Source organism: Barbus barbus (assembly GCF_936440315.1).
Source record: "Barbus barbus genome assembly, chromosome: 19".
In the NCBI taxonomy this organism is placed as follows: domain Eukaryota; kingdom Metazoa; phylum Chordata; class Actinopteri; order Cypriniformes; family Cyprinidae; genus Barbus; species Barbus barbus.
This window is the reverse complement of record NC_136747.1, coordinates 22,693,712-22,715,999: the sequence shown is the minus strand read 5'-3', so window position 1 is coordinate 22,715,999 and position 22,288 is coordinate 22,693,712. Positions and strand designations below refer to the sequence as shown.

General features: G+C 39.2%; 1 protein-coding gene across 1 annotated transcript in view; it reads left to right on the top strand.

Moving 5' to 3' along the window:
* Positions 1–1,551: 1,551 nt before the first annotated feature.
* The window catches only part of LOC306885727 (ephrin-A3-like), a gene marked incomplete at its 3' end in the record, with an annotated part of 78,285 nt that continues 57,548 nt past the window's right edge, over positions 1,552–22,288 (top strand). Inside the window, exon 1 of the mRNA XM_079442460.1 lies at positions 1,552–1,677. Coding sequence (XP_079298586.1) covers positions 1,568–1,677 — 110 coding nt within the window. The 5' untranslated portion in view covers positions 1,552–1,567. The remainder of the gene's footprint in view (positions 1,678–22,288) is intronic.

Sequence of the window (22,288 nt, the reverse complement as noted above, 5' to 3'; positions counted from 1 at the left end):
ACAACCCAGGTTAAGGTATCTTTCATCTAAAATTTCAAGCAAACATTGGATCTGAACGCACATCCATGCCTTTGTGTAAAATCATACAAATAATGACTTGATTACACCTCTTTGATGAATACAGCAGTCACAGAACATGTGTCCACGAATATAATAGGATTGGAGTAAACTGATCTATTCAGAGACTTTGAATATTCTGTATCAAGGGAAGCCCAAAAAATTGTAGCCGATGAGACTCATATTTTGAATGATGAATTTTAACTTACTCTCAGGCTGATGGTTTAGCATCCTACTCTTTTGTGCCAATCTCAGTCAGACTTTTGAATAAGTTCACCCTTTGGGTCCTTTGAAATTGTGTTTATTTTAAATGAAGCTGTTTTGTATATGTTTTATTATATGGTTGTGTTTGTTAACTTATGTATTGTCTGCTATGAGTCTAAGAAAGACTCCCCTAACTGGGAAAATATTGCGTAACCAAAGAAATTACATGTCATTTTGATATTTTCTTGCGAAAAAATAAAATAAAAAATTTGGTGGTGTAACTGTCCGGAGATTACAAATAGGGAAAAAAGCAGTGATCCAGTTTAAAAAAAAAATATTAATAATATTTGAAAACGTGTGATGTAACCAAATCAAGTATTTGTAGAAAATGGTAAATAATGCATTAAATGGATACAAATACTACATTTCTAAGAAATTGGCACACTTTATTTATTTGTATTTTTTTCAAAGATCCATTATTTGTCATTATTTATCAAATCCACACTCGGACTAGAAATGTAGTGGGGGGAGAAAAGCTCAAAAAGGGCAACATTAATCCACAACATTAAAATCAGCTCTACCAAACAGTTAAACAAACCAGAATTATTTAGGTTTATTAAAATACATATCTTATTAAGTGAGTGGGCGGTGGGGGCGTGGCCACTACTCAGGCAACCGCAGCCTGTCAATCATAAACTGTGGCGGGAGCAGAAAACGAGTGTCAGTGAGGACGCCTATGATTGCCTTACTTTTCCTATTACTGTTTGACATCATGTGTGCGTTTGGATGAAACGCATAGAGGATCTCACAAAAGTTCAGTGACCGCAATATATGGCAGTGTAAGTTAACAAAATCGTCTTTTACACTTATTGAGTCGGTTTTTTTTTTCTTCTCTCCAGTCGACGCAGTCACCTGCCCAAAGAGACACCTGCCGCTGTCGACGCAGCCTACTCTCTCCTTTTGTAATCTCGACCGTCCATCCTACCATTTTTCTTTTGAGGAGGATTTTGTCTCAGAAAGGAATTATTCAGTAACTTGTTTCAGTAAATTCCAACAGACCTGCCCAGGATGCCTTGGATGAGCGTCTGTCTCTCTGCCATGGAGTTGCATTCGGGAAAGCGCGAAGCTCTGTGACTGAACAAACTAGCCGTACTGCGGCACGGCTTCGCCAAATAAACGCTTTGCGACTGTCAGTCCACTTGCTGAGTCGCAGAAATGTTGTAAAAACCGCCGGTTTTGCGCGGGACTGAGAGTCGAAGAAGGCGAAGAGACCACAGCAGGTGCACGTGAACGCAGGAATATTATAATGGCTCTCGCGGCGGTTTCCCTCTACCTCCTCGCGCTCGCCTGGACGAACTTGCGCCCGGTTCACGGGAACAACCGTCACGCCGTTTACTGGAACAGCTCAAACATCCAGTAAGTGGGCTCGTAAGTTTTCTACAGCGGGTCTGGGGAGATTTAGCTCTCCTGCGATGGAGAAAAGACCGGTGAATCTCGCGGATAACATGTCCGGGTCATATTTCACCAGAAAATGACAAGGAGAAAAAACTAGTAATTGTTTTTTACTTGAAGCTGTTTAATCACAATTAAGATTTGGTGTAAAATGACATTATTTTAATGAAAACTGAGCACATTTTCTAACTAGATTCTAACGAAATTTGTCTGTTTTCATACTTTTTTTTTCAAAATGAAAATGGTTCATTTGTTAATTTTGGGGTGATGCATAACCCGAACACGCTCTTGACAGGTTGCATGAGATTCACCTGAGAGTTTTGATTTAAGTGACAATTGTCTGGTCACGTGCTGCACATTTCGACCGCTGAGGAAGAAGTTGATGAAGTGGCTCCTGATTGAGACGTGTTTGCTTCAGCCTCCAGATTGATTGATTTCTTTTACTGTCACAGGACTTGATTGTGTCCTGACAGGTGATAATTCATATTACCTGACAGCCGAGACTGGATAGCTAAACAATCTGTGAGAACAATCAGTGTGCTTTTCTTCACTTTTTTCTATCTCTCTATAGATCTTTTTTCTTCTCCTCCTCTGCTGCCCTGTTCTCTTGTCTAGAAGTGCTTCTATACTGTAGCTTTCTTCAGTTTAATTTCTTTTGTCTGTAATTACATGAACTGTAGTGGTGATGAATGAGAAGTCTTGTGCCTTTAGTGTTATTATCTAAAGATTAATCACATTTATCTCTCCTCTGATAAAAGGGAGGGAGAGCAACCCCCCTCCCCCCTCATGTCTATTTGTATTCATCTCATCCACTTATCTCCTGGCTATATTCTGCTTACCCGTTCTCCTCTCATTTTCTGTATCTCTTTCAGTGGTTATTTTTGCTGTATTTCCCCTCTTTCATCTTGCTATTGATATGCATCACTATATGTCATGGAAATGGTATGGAAATCTTACTCCTATTCAAACTGAGGCTCAGAGTATGTGGCATGAATGTCAGCGAGCATTGCACTCCAGACATGGCTTTAGCATTACTCAAAAGCCTCTGGAGCAAGCTATGGGCCCAACAAGCACCAGCTGCAACAGCAATTAAATGTGTAAGAGAGTTTGTGTGTGTGTGTGTGTGTGTGTGTGTGTGTGTGTGGAAAAGATGAGAAGAGAGCCTCATTAATACTCAGGTCCTCATTATCTTAACCACAGCATCTTCAAAGTGCACCGCAGTCACACGTTTCCCTGCGTGTCACATTCTGTTGATACTGTTATCTATTACCTTTAACTATCCTTTGTGTTTGAACACAAGTTTTGGTTAGATTTCTACAGATGTCTGCTTCTCTGCATTTATACAGCAAGATAAAAAGTAGACTATGGTTTTGTTACATCGGTGATAAGTATGTATGGTTCATGAAATATGAAATGGAGAAGAGTGAAAGGTTTGTGCATGGGATGTCAGGTATGAAAGAAAAAGAGCAAAATGTACTTTTGAGGGGGGGTTTAACCACACTTACACTGTAGCTGAATCTGGGTGTCAGTTCACCATTTAGTGCTTAATTCTGTTGTGCACACATACAGTTCAGTAATTTACAGGAGTGAAAACTGCATTCTACAACTGAATTAGGCTAACTCTTGAAAAACACAGGTAGTGACAACTGCATCAATGAAAATTCTATGCAGTGGGGATGGAACCGAATTGAAGCTAATGGCGTATTTAAATGTGTTTCAGAGATGTGTTCTCGCTTCTTGGCTTGACCCATTTGGGTTTGCCAGGTCTTGTTAGAACAAGAACAAGCCTATAATAAACCTAAATAAATCCAAATGCTTTATTTTGGAAATAATACCAAAATATTGACTTGTACCTGGCCACTTTAACAAATCCATGAACTTGCTTTGAGGCAAGACCAAAGGTACTTATACGTGTACATTTAAAGATGTACTTTATTTCAGACTCAAAGGTCAAGAACATGCTTTGTGAAGCAGATTTCTGAAATTAAAAGAAACACAGCGCCTCTGTAGTTTATTAAAATCGCTGAACATAAGTATTTGGCAAATTCAGGAGTGAGCTGTGTTCAGTAAATGCATGGAACAGTATTTTATGGGATTCACACTTTTTTTTTTTTTTAAATGCAGTTGTCACTCCTGAAGTCTCATAGTGTGTATGTGGCCTTTGAGTCTTGCACATTTTTAAAAAATAGTTATTTATGAGAACTAGTGGTGTTTTTGCTGTTGTTGTGTATGAATGTTTTTAAGAGTTGTACTTGTTCAAACTTAGTGTCAGGGCGTTTGTACCTGCATGTCTCGGTTAGTACAGAGTCTATTTCTACACCCACACTGGGAGAAGATCTGTAAAATAATGCGTAAACTGACCCAGATTGCAGGTAGCCGAGGAACTCTCTGAGGTCTTACGGCATGAATACTGATCCTAGATCAGTCCTGAGAGGCTTAAAGCTTCGGGCCACACACTACTCAGAAGCGCATGCAGGCATGGTACAAACTGGAGCAACAATCTCCCAACCAACCGGTTCCCATGAGCCCCTCAAGGGCATGAGAGTGTTTATGGCCCAGTGGGTTGTCACAGTTCTAGGTGAGACCCTCCTTTCGCTCTGTCCGGGAGCCGAACGCTTGGTCCAGCTGAGGTAGATGAGTTAGCGGTGGAACGCTTTATGTGGGCTAATGTAACTGGGCTCATTCTCACGCCGCATCCCCGATGCTCACATCACCAAGACGGATAAAAGCACAGGCTGATAAAAGCGCTTTCATGGATGCTGTGAGAACCTTGCTCACGGAATCTGTTTGAAATTTCACTGTAAAGTCAAGTGAATAGAGGATCGTCAATCATGTGAGATGATGTGTCTGGGGAAAATGCCAAATCTGAAGAAGCCAGAAAGAACGCGACTCCTGACAGAAATTTGCATGGAGTGCCTGAGATATGTATAAACAACCAAAACGAACACGTATGGGGTGTTGATTCGGATGGCGAGGATGAGTCAGTAGCACACGGCTGGGCTTTGATTGCATCTGCACGGCCCCATTAGGAGGCAATGCTCTCAGCTTCTGCTGGCACTGGCACTGCAACCCAAGCCCATTACAGCTGTCCCAGCTAATGGAACACACACTCACACACAAAGTCATTTAGTTGCGTTCTGTCCAACGCACACGCAAAGTCCCTCGCAAACAAGTATGCATACTAATGTACTTTATGCGGATCAACTCACTTGTAAGCAGAATGAGAAGAACATTCATGCACTCATATGACAGGAAAAATCCAACCTTTTTATACATACACACACACACACACACCCACACATCATTGCTGCTCCCAGATTCTCTGCTAATTAGCGAAGTTTGATGTGGAACATGTGTAGCTGAGCAAGGTGGCCGTAGTGTACATTTCCTGTGGCACCGTGGCCTCTTACACCCCGCACCAGGTTGGTGTCACAGCCCAGTATCAGAGCAGGGCCCTTTAATTGGTCATCCTCTGTCAACATGATGATAACAAAAGAGAGCCCTGCTCTCAGAGCTCTAGGCCACAGTGAAGGGCTTATGCAAGGGGAGATTTACCTTAGAAGAAGGACCAAATGAAATGTAAATGTACTGTGAAAGAATGAACATGCAGTCTAAAACGCATTGCAACCTTTAAGAGCTTGTTCAAATGAATTTGAAACTTGCTTGTAGTGAATTTATACTCGCCTGTGGTGTGTTGCTAAATTGTTTTTTTTTTTCTTCCTGTAATTGTTTACCCCTGAAGTAGCTGTGAGACTTGATGACTTGATTGTTTCAGCCAAACCAGCTATTGTCCTGATTTACTAAAGATCCAAGTAGAGAAAAGCAAGGTCAAATTATTTTCTAACGCAAAATCTGAAATGCAATTAATTTTCCATGAAAATTTGAACGCTTAAGTCACACTTAAAAATGAATGAATATTTTATATTTAGCACACTTTTTAAAATGGTTCATGTTAATGTTGAAACGAATGAAGACTAAAATATTTAGTTACTTTCTGGTTGTCAAAACTTGTTTATAGTGATAAACTACACCCGTGTGACCTTGAGAAACTTCACACAATATAAATCACTTTGACATCAGTTGCTTTAAAGGGGCTAAGAAATGACAGGTTTGAATATCAACATTTGTAGATGCACTTGTTTGCAGATGCCACTTGGTTTGATATTTTTAACTGAGTGATATTCGTTAATGCATTTTTAGGTATGACCAAAGTGTCACTATGGCTTATACATTATTGTCAGATTTAAACCCTAAAATACTATATTTACAGCTGCAGTCTGTGAGTTTTGCCTCAGTCGCCATCTCTGTTTGAAACCTGCAATTGCAGTTATTTGCGGAATTATCATCTTTACATGGGTTGTGCTTCGACATGACTCCTCTGCATTTGTTTTGAGGAGAATGGGTGGCTGTTAGTCACCGCACCAGTATGGATCCTGTACTTTGGAAACACAGATTCTACGTCTTGGATGTATAACCCAAATAAGAGTTTTCACCGCATAGCGTGACTGTGTATTTAATGTGTATTAGCATTACATGTAGACTACTGATGATTGTCATTTGTACCTTTCTGGATTACAATTCACCATCAAGTAGCTGTGAGAAAAGGCAATAAATGATCCATCACCTGCAGCATTCTCACATGCGATATAGCCTGCTAGCCGGGACTCCTTCATGTTTACAGACATGATGCAATGACACACGACAAATGGTGGCAAGCTTGTATTTCCTTGCAACTTTCTTTGAACTATATTTTATCCTGGTATTCTATATTCTAACCTGTACTCCTCTGAATAACCTTGTAACTTTATTACAGCACTTCTCATGTTACTGCCTACTTAAGATGAATGGCTTTGTTGTATTTCACATTTGTAAGTCGCTTTGGATAAGTGTCTGCTAAATCAGTGGTTTTGCCCATTTTGTATGTCTCCCTTATCTGACAGGCCAAGTTCAGATCATGCAGCTCTCTGCTAACAAGCTGATTTTTTAAATCGGTTGTGTAAATATAGGAAATACAAAATGTGGTGTTGGAAGTACCCATAACTGTTGAGCAACATCGTGCTAAATGACTGTGCTAATTTAATTTTTTTTCTTTTTTTGATTATTCATTTGAAAATGATTGACAAGCATACTGAGGTAGTTAACTTGGAAGTGTTAAATTACTCCCACTCAATTGGCAGTTGATGTATTTGAGCGACCACAGTGTTCTCATGTTTTTCTGTAATGGTGGTAAGATTCCAGGTGATATGATTTTTAAAAGCATAAAATCAAATTATACAGGTGACACTGCGATGATGCTACCATTATGGATTTTTTTTTATTAGACCAGACCAAATGTATTATTCTTTTCTACTAGATGAAACAGGACTAGGGGGTGGGAAAGACTAGGAAAGATTTTATATTTAGTGCACAATCTTCTGTGCTACAGAGCAAATTATCATCTTGACAAATGGCTTTCCTGGGAAATGGAGGCATTGGGTGGAGTGATCAATGACCAGCCGAGCAGGAGGCTTCCTCCTGCAGCTCATTACAGTCACATATATCCTATTAATGAAAAAAACAGACAAAACTCACACAGAAAAACAAGGTCACATGCAGAGTACAGTTGCTGACAACTAAAAATGTCTGCTCTGGTAAGCAATGCATATGAGCACTTGTGTTATTCTGATTGTAGCTTTGCTAAGTTTCCTGAATAATTTGTATGCATTAACATTCTTCTAAGATGTCAATTTGGTTGAATGCTTTCCTTTACAATACCCTCAGACACAGGTCAAGAATATATTCCGGTTCAGGGAAGAGTTCAAAAGTGATTTTAGGAATGTGTATTTTGGTAATTTTGACTGCTTGAGTTCCGGACAGACACATCCGCTGCAGTGGGACGTTGGGCAAAAGAGCAAGTTCTGCCTGAGCTATTTTTATATTGTTGGTCAATGTAGATTTGCGTCAAATGCACGCTTAGTTCTAACACCAGGGGTATTGCATATTGAAGACACTGTGTTAAGTTAAAATGGTTCAATTATAAAAGCATGTCTCAAGATCCCCGCATGCCTTCCATTTCATAAATTTTACTTCATTAACTATTTAGCTGTTGTCACATGTCTCTCCAAATTGAGTCTTTAGTGCTGTGACCATCCCAGACTGAAAGTCACCATGTAGAGTGTCAATGTATTGTTGCTGGCCACACAAAATACCACCATAATCAGACACAAAATTAATAAATGTTATGAAGCTGTGTAGCTATTGTGTTTTCATGGTTTATCATTGTGTATGGGCATTTTTGCTTTTATTATATGACCGCTTGTTCAATACTGTGATTTGCTGCTTTGGATGACTTGGATTTAACACATGTAACATCAAAAAAAGTATGTATTTGTAATCTTATGCCCTCGAATGTCTTACTTGGATGTAAAAAATTTAATGAATTCAAACCCTGGCTCACCAGGTCAGTCCTCATGCCAAGGGACTTAATTTGTGCAGGTAGATAAAATCTATTTCAGTCTTTGAGTAATTTTTTCTTTGCCCAAGAACAAGAGGAAAGTCAGTTATTGATGGAATGGAACTAGGAATAAAAATATTACTGGAGCAAGAAGTTACTCAAAAGGTGTTAAAAGAAACTGAGACTCGCAAATTAATTAACACAGAGAAATTAGGAGCAACAATGAAGATTAGAAAATTAATTGGAAATGGGGGCTATTGAAGGTGAAGTTTAGAAGTATTGTTCCCCTGGAAAAGAAGGTTAAATTGAGGATGGTTATTGAACCACATGGTTTTAGTCATGTGGATTGATGCACTGAGGCAAGCGAACATGTGCTGTGCTAGTCTGTCGCCGTTATTCGCCGGCTACGCTCTCAAGAAAAGAAAAAGACAAGTGGATTTGCCAGCTGATTACATGCAAGCCTGTCCATCTGGCTTGGCATGATGGCAAAGTCTCTGTGATTCTGCATATCAAATGCACCTTATTCCAGCATTCAGTATTCAGTCATTCATTGCCAGTCAATTACTACGGATACAGAGGAAGTAGGAAATGCTATTTTTAAAATGATTTGTACATGTGTATGTGTACAAATGAGGTTTTCTCTTGCTTGCTATCAAAATTCCTTAAAAGCCCAGTCAATCGCAATGCTAATCAATGTGTGATGTACTTGAGTAAAGCTTTAATGAGCTGGAAGCATGATAACCTGTTTTCCCGTTGCCCCCAACAAGGCTGGATCATTCCTTTAGAAATGACACATCTGTGCTTAACATCCCCCTGGTCCTGTGCCTGCTGCATGCATAAAGAGAAAGACTGCCTCTGCTGTCTGAAAGAGCGGAAGCAGAGCGCTTCGGTGGATGTATCTGTCCGACCTGTTCCTTCTCTTTATTTTCGGCAAGGAGGATGACAGTCCGTAAGGACCTGGGTGAATTCCCTGCCACGGTGTGACTCATGCCTACAGCCTTTGCCAAGTAAAACCAAAGGCTCGCTGCGTAATTTCTTGGCGTTCCCTTGGGAAAGTCAGATTGAGGAAAGGGAAGGTGATCGATCTGGACTGAATGCAGGAACGGCCTCTAGCCTCCAAATGAATATATATCCATTAAATACAAGGCCTTTGGTGCCTGAACAAAGGTCAATTTCAGGCCTTGTGATAATTTTTGCTTGAATGTGACAGTGTGAGAAATACCAATTAGAATTGAGAGTGTGAAGAGGGGAGGAATTGATTTGAATTTGAGGGGAGAGGGTGTAAAGCTTGGCTCTCTCAAACCCTCTACCCTGAGGTCACCCCTTTCAGACACCTAAGGAACAGAAAGTGAGAATGCACGAGAAATGGAAAGCTGGAAATGATGGTCAAATGGAAATCATCGGAGGAGTGAATGCATTGAAAGTGTAAGGTTTTTACATTTATTACGAGTGTTTGCCAAGTCAAGCATCACTATTACGATCACTCATACTTTAGGTTAAGGATTTGAACAAATCTCTAAACCTAGGTATTACAGTAAATTCAGTGTGTAACTCAGCCTCCGTTGTTTGTGCTATGAACATGAATGATATCTCAAATAATGCAGCTTGAGAAGTGTGCTGTTACTTTCCTAAGTGATCTGACAATTTTTGCCTGCCAGACAATAAAATGTTGAAAACTTGGCTACATTATAGCAGTGCCTCAAGCACTGAGAGTTTGGTTTTGTGGGTGTTGTACAGGCAAGCACCACTCGTGTTTTCTTAAATGTGAAAAACCTTTTTTTTTTTTTTTTTTAAAAGATGCACTGTAAAACATATTTCAATTTAAAAACTTAAGTTCACAATTAGCATAATCCCCGCCTATGAATTGCAGTGTGTCCAGGAACGCAGTGGAATATTCTGGTCTACTTTCTCAGGTTTGGCTCCAGTATATTGCATAAATGCAAAAAAAGATTTATAGGCCATATGCCTAACAATAAATATTCAATAACGTATGTCCACCAAAGATTTGTTAATAGGTCTTCAGAAACATTTTTTGTTATTCTGGTTGAAAGTCTCTTCACATCTTGATAGCAATCATTAAGTTAAGTGGTCTAAATGTATTTATCTGTATTTATATATTCTGTGGAAGGTGTAGGACCAAGAAATGTTCATCCAATCAAAACGTTCAGTCCGAGCGTTGTAATTGGCTTTCCTACCTGCCTGTCAACATATGTATTTGCATACCTCTGTGCACCCATTTCGCACAGACAGGATACGTAATCAGCGGGTTCACGGATGCTGTGCAGACAGAGCAGAATGGCAGGCAAACATCAACAACCCAGTCTTCCTTCCTGGTATTGTAGTACTTTTACTAAATATGCTATAAAGTTTTCTCACCGGTGAATGACACATTTTGTAGCCCAGCGGTTCCCAGTTCCAGTCCTCGCGTCCCCCGTTCTGCATATTTTGCATGTCTCGCTTGGTTAACACACCCGATTCAGATAACCAGCTCGTTAGAAAAGAGCTACATGCATGAACCCACGAAAGGCTGCGGGCCCTGACAACATACCTGGACGTGTACTGAGAGACTGTGCTACACAGCTGACGGATGTCCTAACAGACATCTTCAACACCTCGCTGAGCCAGGCAGTCTTCCCCACGTGTCTCAAATCCACCTCCATAATTCCAGTATCAAAGAAGTCACCCGTGTCCTGTCTGAATGACTATCGTCCCATAGCACTGACCCCAATCATGATGAAGTGCTTTGAGAGGTTAGTCATGCATCACATCAAGTCCAGTCTCCCAAACACACCCATTCCAGTTTGCATACCGTCCAAACCATTCCACGGACGATGTAATATCCACCACTCTCCACCTAGCTCTTACTCACCTGGAACAGAAAGACGCTTGTGTAAGAACGCTGTTCATCGACTTCAGCTCAGCATTCAACACTATAATCCCACAACAGCTCATACACAAACTAAACTTGCTGGGCCTTAACACCCCCCTCCGTAATTGGATCCTGGACTTTTTAACTGCAAGACCTCAGTCAGTCCGTGTCGGCCGCAACTCCTCCAGCACTACCACACTGAGCACAGGTGCCCCACAAGGCTGTGCGCTCAGCCCGCCGCTCAGGCGCAATGATATTACACAGCGCCTGAAAGTATTCCCCAGCTAAGTAACTAGTTATGATATAGCTGGGGACTACTTTCAGGCGCTGCACCATATCATTGCGTCTGCTGCACCCATGGTACGGCAGCAAAGTTCCTTGATTATTACACCGGAATGAGAGTATAGTTCCTAGTCATATCGGCCTAGAAAATCGCAACTTTTAATTTTCCTTCGGTCTTAGTACACGATGTAACTATAGAAGAGTCAAGCTTTAAAAAGGAAAATTATCGAAACTCTTTGGTCATTTTTGACCGAGATGCTAATGGTCTAATCCGATTCAATGATCTATGCTAAGCTAAGCTAAAAGTGCTACCGCCAGACTCGGAGATCGGCTGAATGGATTCAAAAACGGTAAAACTCAACTGTTTAGGAGTTGTAAAATGAGCCTATTTCCAAAAAAAAGTGGAGTGTGACTTTATGCCAGCTGAAAAAATGTCAGGCATTCTTCTTAAAATGACCAGCATAGTTGCCTATGATTTGGAATATCCACGGCAGACGGCAACGTATTAATAGTATCTAATTTTTAAGAATTTTACTAATTATAAAAAAGCAGTAACCAGTAATATTGACTTCTCCATTGTTGTAGGCAGTAGGATGGTTGGTCCCTATTTGTCCTCTTCTATTTACGGCTGGGTAAATAGTGACAGTGACGAGTGCTGCGTTTAGTTATCAACTCGACTGCAAAAAATAAAAAATTACTAAGAGGGCAAGGGCAAATGAACTTGTAAAATATTAAAATGGCAGTGCATCAAAATTCATTGTACTCACCAACTAACATTTTGAGAATACGAACATTTTCATGAATTCGAAAGTTTGTCAGAATGGCTTTATCAACGATTTACACACAAATTATTTCTGCTCGTGTTTCATGAATGAGGCCCATTGATTTTATCATTTTTTTTTTTTTATAATTTTTTTTATCATGTGCTGAGGTTAAGTGGATTTGGTGTCATGGCAACGTTGTTAAAGACCGCGACAAGTCCTGTATAATTCAACCAATCTAACAATGACTTCGAAACTCGTAAAGTGTTTCCAATTTCGTGTGCCGTATGCATCAGACGTTCAGCCAACGGTCCGTGGGCGTAACATCTGAGGCTGAGACTGATCTTCAGATGGTGCCTATGGATAATATGTAACACTTAAATGGACTGTTTGCATTGGCCTCACATCACTTCAAGTGCTTCTGTCGGGTAGTTGTACAAGTCCATTTAATAAAATCACTGTTGCTTTCCACTTCATGTTGCTATAAACTTACAGGAAAGCCAAGTGGAATTTGTGTAGGCTCAAATATATGAGCTCATAACCAGTATTTTGTTGTCTGAAATATTTTGCTGTATTTATGCTGCGGTCCACCAATACCTGTATACCTCTTTACAAACACTGTCTTATGGTTATTTGTCATACTTAATTTTATGTGAACAAAATCTAATCTGCAAGGGATAGAAATGCATTTTGTTGCAGTCTTGTGTACCTGAGTGTTGATCTTTCATACCACAAATGATTGAAAATGCATTTTTAACAACAAAGTCAATACTGATGATGAAAGTTTAGTTTAAGGCAAGAAAAACAAAGTGTTTAAGACTAAGTTTTGGCAGTTTGTGAGGATTTAGAGTCGTTATTAAGAAGGTATTTCTCCAGCGTTTACTGATGCGTCGTTTACCTGGCTATGGGATAATTGGCTCAATTAAACATTTACAGTAATGAATCTAAAAGTGTTAAACACTCTGAATTAGCTTGACAAGCTTCATTTTCTGCCCTGTGTTGACAAATTTCCTATTCAAACAGAAATTTGGGTTAACATATATCAAAGTGCTTTTATTCACATATTTATTTGTTTTTAATTTACATCACAGCTGTGTATGAGCTTTCTTACTATTGCTAGTCAGAACTTGCTGGTATTGGCTGGAGGAACACTCTCATTTTAAAGAGCATTTTATTTTACATAAATTTGGATACAGGGGTGCAGGATGAGTCATCAATATTTCTGGTCCTAAAGAGAAGAACTGCTTATTATAGACGCATATTTGCTAAAATATATTTCTATTAACTTCTAAACGTACAATAGAATGTAAATGACCTCAAAGCAAACAGAAATGGACTAAAAGAAACAATTTTATTTCTCTTTCCGATTTCCCGCTGGGGTCTATTTCAATTACAAAAACAAGTCAAAGTGTTAAGGATTGTTTTGAACCATATCTTTTGTTTCACTTCAGGTGGGTCGTGTGAAAGAGAAACACATGTTCCAGTGGGCTCTGTTTGTTGAATGAAAGGTACCCGTGTGTGTGACATCACTCCCTTGAGTACTCCTGATTGCCTCCCTGGAGAGTCCCTGTCAGCACTCTGACCTAATCACTGAACTTGTCACAAGGTCAGGTGATCTGTATGCAGCTACCATAGTGACCACAAAATAACAAAAGAGTCACACATGCCTTGCACTTGTCATCTTAGTCATCTGACAACTGTAAAGGCACTGTATTCCACTACTCAGCTATAAGTGCAGTGGAATGCTTGGAAAAAGTCTGACACGGAAGTGCCATGGGACGTTAATGGTGGAAGAACAGCAACGCAACGTCTCTCTAGAACAAGGCGAGCGAGAGTGCACACGAGTGCGCATTTGACTTCAATCGCCATCACAAGCCATTAGTATTCCATCAGCTCCAAGGTTATGGAGTGTTCACTTAACCGAAGCACCAAATCCTGTAGAGATGGGTTTCCCACTCCTGACAGGTAAAGCCAATTCCAGACTCAATGATTTGAATGCAAATGTTGTAGTGGAGAGCCACACCAACTTCAAGTCCCATTGCATTATTGTACAGTATGTCTGTGACACTGAAGAGGTACCTATTCGCTGGCTAGATAAATTGCTTTTGTTCTCAAGATGCAAATGTTCATACGTTGTAATGTGATGGAAGTCACCGGTATGTCGATTCTAATCGGTTAGGTACACTTGAGGAAAACACAATATAATATTTTAATACATTCTGTATGTATATTAATTTTCTTTTATTCTGTGTTTGTGTAAGCATGGAAGTAGCAGAATCTCTTTTTCACGATATAAATTATGCACATTTGTTAGGGATGCACAATATATCAGTAACATAAGTCAAGAGGCCTTTTTTATTTCATATTTTTTAATATATTGAGTATTTAATTGTGCATGTTCATTTCAGTTAAATTAAAGGGTTTTCATTTCATTTGTAGATTATCTTTGCTGTGGTCTAATATGCTTTTTAATTTTTAGTGTAATCTTTTAATCTCTATTTAACCTGTACATTATTATGTTGTGATGCTGAAATTCTCTTGTAGCATTTAAAATTAAAGTTTAAATTTTTAAGTTTTAAAAATATTTAAGAATTTTAATATTAGTGGATCACTAATATTTATGTATTTTTCTTTGAGAGCTCTGATTTAACATTTGACAAGATAAGGCAGGATTGTGAAATGTCTTTAGCAAATCTGATGGGTAAATAAAATGCACATTTAGAATCACATATTTACATTTTTTCTTTTTTACATCACCAGCAAAATCATTCCAGATATATTGTCACTGTTCAATCAGGACCGTGTGAGGCATCAACTTTTAGGGCATATCAGTAATATAGGGCTTTCATTTGCTTGAGTCTTGCGTTGTCAGAGCTTGACTTAAACGACTATACCACTGGGTGCCATGTTTCAGAGTTTCTTTCTCCTTAAGTCTAAAACGTTTGATTTTAATAAAGAGACAACCACCTCTGACTCTCCCTTGAGCGCAGTTAAAATGAGGCACTTCAGACAATTCATCAAGAAAAGGCTATTTTGAATCTGGACGTAATAATTAGTTATTCTGTTATAATTGAGAATTTGCCTATTGATGCAGTAATTATAAGATCTCAGACCCTTTGGCTGCCATCAGCACAGTAATGAGAACATCAGAGGGAAATTGAAATCTCTCTCCAGTGTTTTGCACATTCACTCATGCAAAAATGTAATTCGACGTCCCTTCAGTGGCAGTTGGGGGCGACCAGAAGTTAAATGCAACTACTTCAAACGTCCAGGAAAGTTAAAATCAGTGGAAACTTCCAAGCGAAGCGAATCCATTTCATTACAGCGCGAGGCGCGACGTAGTTCAACTCCAGACGCTCAGATTAAGTGGTGTGGACGGGACGTCATTACATAGGAAATTACATACAATGTTACTACTGAAGGGCAACAGAGTAGGAAGTCTCAAAGACAAGTTGGTGGAACTAATGCCTACTTCATTTCTTAGGTCTAAGGAGCCTTCATCAGTGCTCACTCCATCGCTCTTATCACCCTACATTTGTTCGGTGATTGAAAAACAAGACTGCAATTATCCTCAATGTGTCATCCTTGAGCGAGCGAAACGGGAAACGAAACCTTCATCTCCATTGATTAAGCTCAAGCTGCCTTGAGTCTCTCAGTGTCGCCCCATTTCACGGCTAAACTTGGACCAGAAAGCACAAACGGGGATCGATACTAACCCCCTCCCCTCCAGACATCGACATGGGCAGCTCGGGATTGTTGCGGCCGATGCTCCCTGCACGTTTCAGCCTCATCATTTACTCTTGTCTCGTGTAGGCCTGCATCAGAAATCCATTTGGCCGCCTTGATGTGTAAATTTCTTTATGGTTAATACATGAGCTTAGGCATCATCTGGCTACCCTTTACAAACATTCACAAATTTTAATCTCTGCTATTTCCATTGATGCCGCCTTTGCCATACGTGTCTGACCAATCATTTAGCTTATATGGCTTGCGGCATGCATGCAGCGCATCTCGAAAATTTGGTCGTTTTTTGCATAATAGAGCATCGTTCATGGGTTTATCCCAATATTTTTTTTTGGGGGGGGAGCGAAACCTGTTTGTGTTTACAATGCGCAGAGCAATTTAGTTGGGAATAATGCCGTGCGCGCTTGAGTAAATTTGTGTACATTGCGAGCGAGTCTGCCTAATGATGTTACTGTGGAGGACTGCGGCGTGTGTGTGTGTGTGTGTTAACTAGGAAACTCTCGGAGAGTCCAAATCTCAGATCCCAACCACACTGTGTGTGGGTGTTCTGAATATCAATGTCCTGCTGTGCTCTCTTCTCGTTCGCCCCTGAAAGCGAGCGAGAGGGAACGTGTGCGTGTCCATTGGTGTTTGTGTATTCTCACACATAGGTAGCATATGCAGTCTCTTTGTTTATTAAGCATACATGGATTTATTGCTTATTTTGTTGCTTATTGTGGGTTTTTGCGGCGCAGACCATGTAGGTGCCTCGAGCAGGATGTGTGTTGGTGTGCGAGTAGGTGGATGCATCACCGAGTCGAGTGTTTACAGTTGCCTGTGTGGGTGAGGTAGTTTGTACGCAATGTCAGGGAGTCATTTAGCTCTTGGTCTTTGTAGTCGTCCGCTGCCCACAGATAAATATGTGTGAGTGTTTCCCGTTAAAATACACACTTGATACTGGACACCTAATGAGCAATTCTGTGTGGGTATGAGAGACAGGAAGTGGTTTATGCAGCCTTTTAGAATAGTACTGCTGAAGCCCTGCGTCAATGGAAAGTCCCAGAGGAAAGGGCATGGATGTGGGAGGTGTGTGTTTTATGAGTGTTTGTGTGTTGGGAATTGGCTTTTATGGACACTACAAAAGGCTATGTTCAGAATGAAATATTAGCATACCGCTTGCTGCATGCCACTCACATGCAAGGTGGCTGCAATGTGACAAGTGTGGCTTACTACTGTTTGAAATGGTTGATCATTGTCCTTGTGTACCATTTCTGGAAAATATGTAACAGTAAACATTTTAGACTGTAGCATGCTACATTGTTGCGTGTTGAATCCACATTCCATGTCTAATTCAGGAAATCATTTTTTTAATTAATTAATACAGATATTTAGCAATTAAATAATCCAAGTAGATTTTAAAATGTACAGTTGCTGTTGCTACTGGTTCATTTGTCATCTTGGAAATGGACAGTCCAGTTGAGTGCATTGCATTGTGGGATGCACTATCCCACATAGTTTGCTTAGATTGTACACTGCAAGTTTTAGCAAAAGGGTAATCTGGCTTTTCCGTGCATGCAGAATGGCATACTGCTTACTGCATGCTACTTTTTCTGTCTACTTTTCTTAAAGTATGTGAAACCGTACAGTATGCAAGGATAAACATTTCAAACATTGCTACATTGTCACATGACCTTACAGTTTTACGTGTTAAATTCAGGTGATATCATCTTTAAATTATAATTATTTAGCATTTTTTAAATGTGACATTTTATTATATTTATGGAATTAGAAATAGCTTTTTGCATTCAAGGCTAGTAAACGTGGTCCATTCACAACTGCCATGCATCATTCTGTTAGCAAATAGCATCTTTCTTCATTGACAACCATTTAGAAGTAGCTCAAGTCAGAATTTTATACATATATTGTGGATTGTTAAATTGAGATGAGAATGGGAATGCTAACAGATGGCTCTCTCTAGGTGCTGCAGACATCTCAGAATGCAATGCAGAGTACCCAGGTTGAATACTGAACATTTTGGGGAATGTACTAATTCATCAGGGTATTACTTACAGATGCTTACAGATCATTTACATACCATGCACCGTATGCATTTTGCATAGTGCCTGCTTTCAAAAATAGTAGGCAGTGTGCCGTTCCAAACCCAGTACATTTAAATGTAATTCAGAGCATTACATTTACATGCAGGGTTATGATGCATAGATTTGCTTTTACAGCAACTTAGATATTCAAACCAACTTCCTGAGAGAGGCTGAGTGAGACAGACAGGATAACATATAAATAAAAGTAGGGGAAGAAAGAGAAATTGAGAGAAAGAATACTAAAGGGAGCTATAAACACATTTTTTTAAATAATGAGAGGCAGGAGGTGGTAGGATTTCCGATAAGAGGGATAGAGGGGAGATACAAAGATTGATGGCGAGACAGACAGAGCGGGGAGAGAAAGAGACAACGCAGGCACTGAGAATATTAATGTTGTGTCAGACAGTTGAGATTCTTCATAGGCCACGAGCATTTCTCCCTCAAGACATCCACAACACACACACTGAGAGGTACTCAGACAACAAGGGCCACCTATCCTCATGCATTCAGAGACAGACCTGCCAGTTTCACATTGTAGAATAAATCACGAGACACACACACACACATGTAACGATAAAGTGTACTCTGCCTAATGCACAATTATGGAATATTTTAGTTGCATCGCCACTGCAGTAGTCTTCAATCTGAATTCATCAGCATCTAAAACTCTGGGTGCCCTTCACTGATTGTGGATCATTGTAATCAAGCCTTGATGGTTGTCTATAGCCTGTTACGCTTCCATCACGCAAACCTGCTCAAACGCAATTTTGTTATGACATACGCACACATCCATTCTTACAGGTGCTTTCCAAGTTAATGCTATGTCAGGATTGTGAAGTCTCTGACAAGACCTGTCACAGGGCACATTCATCTTACAGACAGAATAAAGAAGACAAGCAGGAGAAATAGGAGGCGGGGGAGAGAGAGAGAGGAGGGTAAGAAAAAGGAGATTTTTAGATGTTCATGATTGTAAGAAGAGAGAGAATGTGTCCCATTGTTCATATATAGCTGTGTGAATGGACAATGACAGCTAAGGTTATATCCATAGAGGAGAGAGGGAATAAAGCAAATATAGAATAATGGAACAGGAGGGGAATGTGGATATCACATCATGGGGAATACTAAACTTAAAAAAAAAAAAAAAAAAAAAAGACTGTTGGAAAGAATACTGAGGATATCTTAACAATAAAACGTCAAGCTATGAATCATCAGTTGGCCTATGTGGATTGTATTCCTGAAATTCAACATTGGGGCATTCTAGAAAATGCTTTTTTTCAGGTGTTATAGTAGTTTCTTCTTCCAAAAAATCCTAGTTAGTGTTATTACATAGAACTACACAGGGTATAACAACCGATCAAAATGTAGTTTTTGTACTTTTTTAGGCCCCCCTCCCCACACCTCATTACACTTGTGGTGGTCCTGGTCAAAAATGTCTGTCCTACAAAAAAAATGTTGTATTATTACCAAACATTAAATTAAATCTCTTTATCAACTTGTTTTCTTTCAATCAGCACAGGGTTTGTATTTATTGTCAAGCTCGAGAGAGACCTTGCACAATTTACGGCTATCCCAGATGAATGATTGGCATCATGAAACAATCGTGGCGATTTTGTTGAACTTCTAATTGGTGTCGTACAGTGAGAGAGGTTCAAAGATGGCCGTTGTCATGGTCTTGTGACCAGAGATAGCCTATGATAATTTCAGAAATTCATCATGATCATCGCACAGTGTGCTTGCTGCTACGACCCACGTTTACTGATGAAATCAACACGACATGGCATTAATACATAAAAATGCTTACCTCAAGCTCTTATCCTTCTCTTTCGCCGCTTCCACTTTTTTTCCAAAGCACATAAATACTACAACTGCCAAAGTGTGATTCATCATGCTCTTTTTGTTTACCACTAGTGCATGATGATGATGTTTTATTCTTTTATAGTTACGTATAGCGTACGAGTCAATGGGTGTCATCAGTACAGTCTACATGCTGTCGTACCCAAGTTTATTAGATCCATGTTGCACAAATGTGACCCTGGACCGCAAAACCAGTCATAAGGGTCAATTTTTCGAAATCTAAAAGCTGAATAAATAAGTTTGTTAGGATCTCACAATTTTTGGCCGAGATACAACAATTTGGAATGTGAGGGTGCAAATACTTGAAAATCTTGAAATATTGAGAAAATCACCTGTAAAGTTGTCCAAATGAAGTTCTTAGCAATGCATAATACTAATCAAAAAATAAGTTTTGATATTTACAGTAGGAAATTTACTAAATATCTTCATGGAACATGATCTACATAATACCCTATTGATTTTTGGCATAAAAGAAAAATCAATAATTTTGACCCATGCAATGCATTTTTGGATATTGCTACCAGTGACTTAAGACAGTTGTTTTTTTTTTTTTGGTCCAGGCTCACATATGTGATTTGCAATGATCTTATAGGATTGCTAAAATTGTTGAGACTGTTGAAGTTTGAACTTTAGACGTGATTGATCGTAGGCCTCATTGAGCTGAGCCTATGCACCAAAATTATCCACAAATAATGTTTTTTTTTTTCACTTAAAAACTAAGATGCATAAGTTCAGATCATTGATGCCTGTGTTCAGTCAGTTCAAACAGAAATACAAAACCTGTGCTATTTGAAAGAAAACAAGATGACAAAAAAGATTGAATCCATGATGTGGTTGTGATGTAGTATAATGAAAGATTTGCAAGCAATTTTTAAAAGTAATTTTTTGACCGGGAACACCAAATTAGGTAAAGGATTTTCAGCACGGCCCAATGGTTAAGATGATTTCTAAATTGTGGTTTTGTAAGAATAAAATGCTCTGTGTTTACTCTTTACGTGTTACTAAATTGCATTGTGCCGTCTCATAAATTTCAATTTATGTTGGGAAATAATTATGCCTTCAGACAGCTAACAGGGTTGGTGGTTTTATTTGGCATTACAAGCCTTGTGCTCAAGGTAGTAAAACCTTGTAAGGAAATTTAATTCTGATATTTCCACATGTATACCTTTCTTTATATTATCAATTATTAGTAATGTTATTGGGTTGACATTTTAAATCCCTATTGAGAAACATGAAAAAACATCATATTAAAAGAATACTAATTTGTTCTTGAAGTCTATTTTGAGTGATTGATTGTGCTCTTGAAAGGATGATGCTGTAATTACGGCAGTTTTTATTTTTAATTAATGTTTTATTACTTTAAATAAAAAGGGAATTGTTTCTCCTTTATATGGTACTAATTATTTTAGCTGCCAGCAATAGCTTCTGTTTAAAGAAGAATTCAATTCAGTATTTTTAACTAGTTAAAATACCTCTACTTGGTTGCTGATATTAGCAACAATATTAGCAATTGTCCTTCATGTCAGTTTTGAGCCAACAGCCTAGCGATTTAAAAAAAAAAAAAACTACAAGATTAAATTTAAGGGCATTAAAACTTTAGACCGCTAAAGAAAAATACTGGATATCCACAAAATGCTTTTCTCTCTAAGTGACTTGTTTGCTCCTCTGTATTTCGTCCTCAAGCAGAAGGAGAACAATTGGAATTTGCAGTGAATGCGCCTTCACACCATCTCGTTTGTGAATGGAGAAATTTAGTGCTGCCCTCTCTCAACTAATCTCAGTTCATCTGAAAACATTTGACCATATTTAAATTGGTTCCACAAAATTCTGGACGTTTTCTCCCAGGCAATCCAAAGTTTCTTTTTTTCAACTCTACAGGATTTTTGCATTTCTACACATTACTGCCCAAAGCTCTTAACTAACCAAAGGTGCAGCTATTATCCATTTAAAATGTGATAACCTGAGGCATTATGCTTTAATTGGCTGATTTTATTAACTAATTGGCTCCCGTTTGGCTGTAATTTGTGTAGGTAAATTCCAAATTACTTCTGAATGACTGGAGTTTGCAGAAATCCCCGTTCAGAGTGTCAGAATTGCATTATTTTCCATAGATTTTTAGCATGTGGATAATGACAGTGCAGTATGAGCGATGGAGAGAGATTAGCATTCCCATTGCACAGATTGCCTGCGTAGTCTCACTTTTTAAACCCAACACGAAATGAACTGTTGTCAGCAGCCCCACCCTCTCCCCTCATTAGACATCTCATCAGCAGTCAGTCGTCTCATGGATAATTTATGAGTGCGGCGTTTTGGTTAATTTCGCAGGCAGCACAGGTTTGCTCTTTAGCTCTCGTGCCACACAGGGGAGGTTAGCATTAGCTCATTGTCTGCTCTGATTTTACAGCCCTGAGCAACAGTGCCATTTAGAATATAAAGTCAATCCCAACAGATACTGACGAGGTTTAGTCTCGGGTGCTTGATTGCTCCAAGATGCACATTTCTAAACAACCTTTAGCAGGATTCGGTAAGCCACCGGGTTACTAAATGATTTATC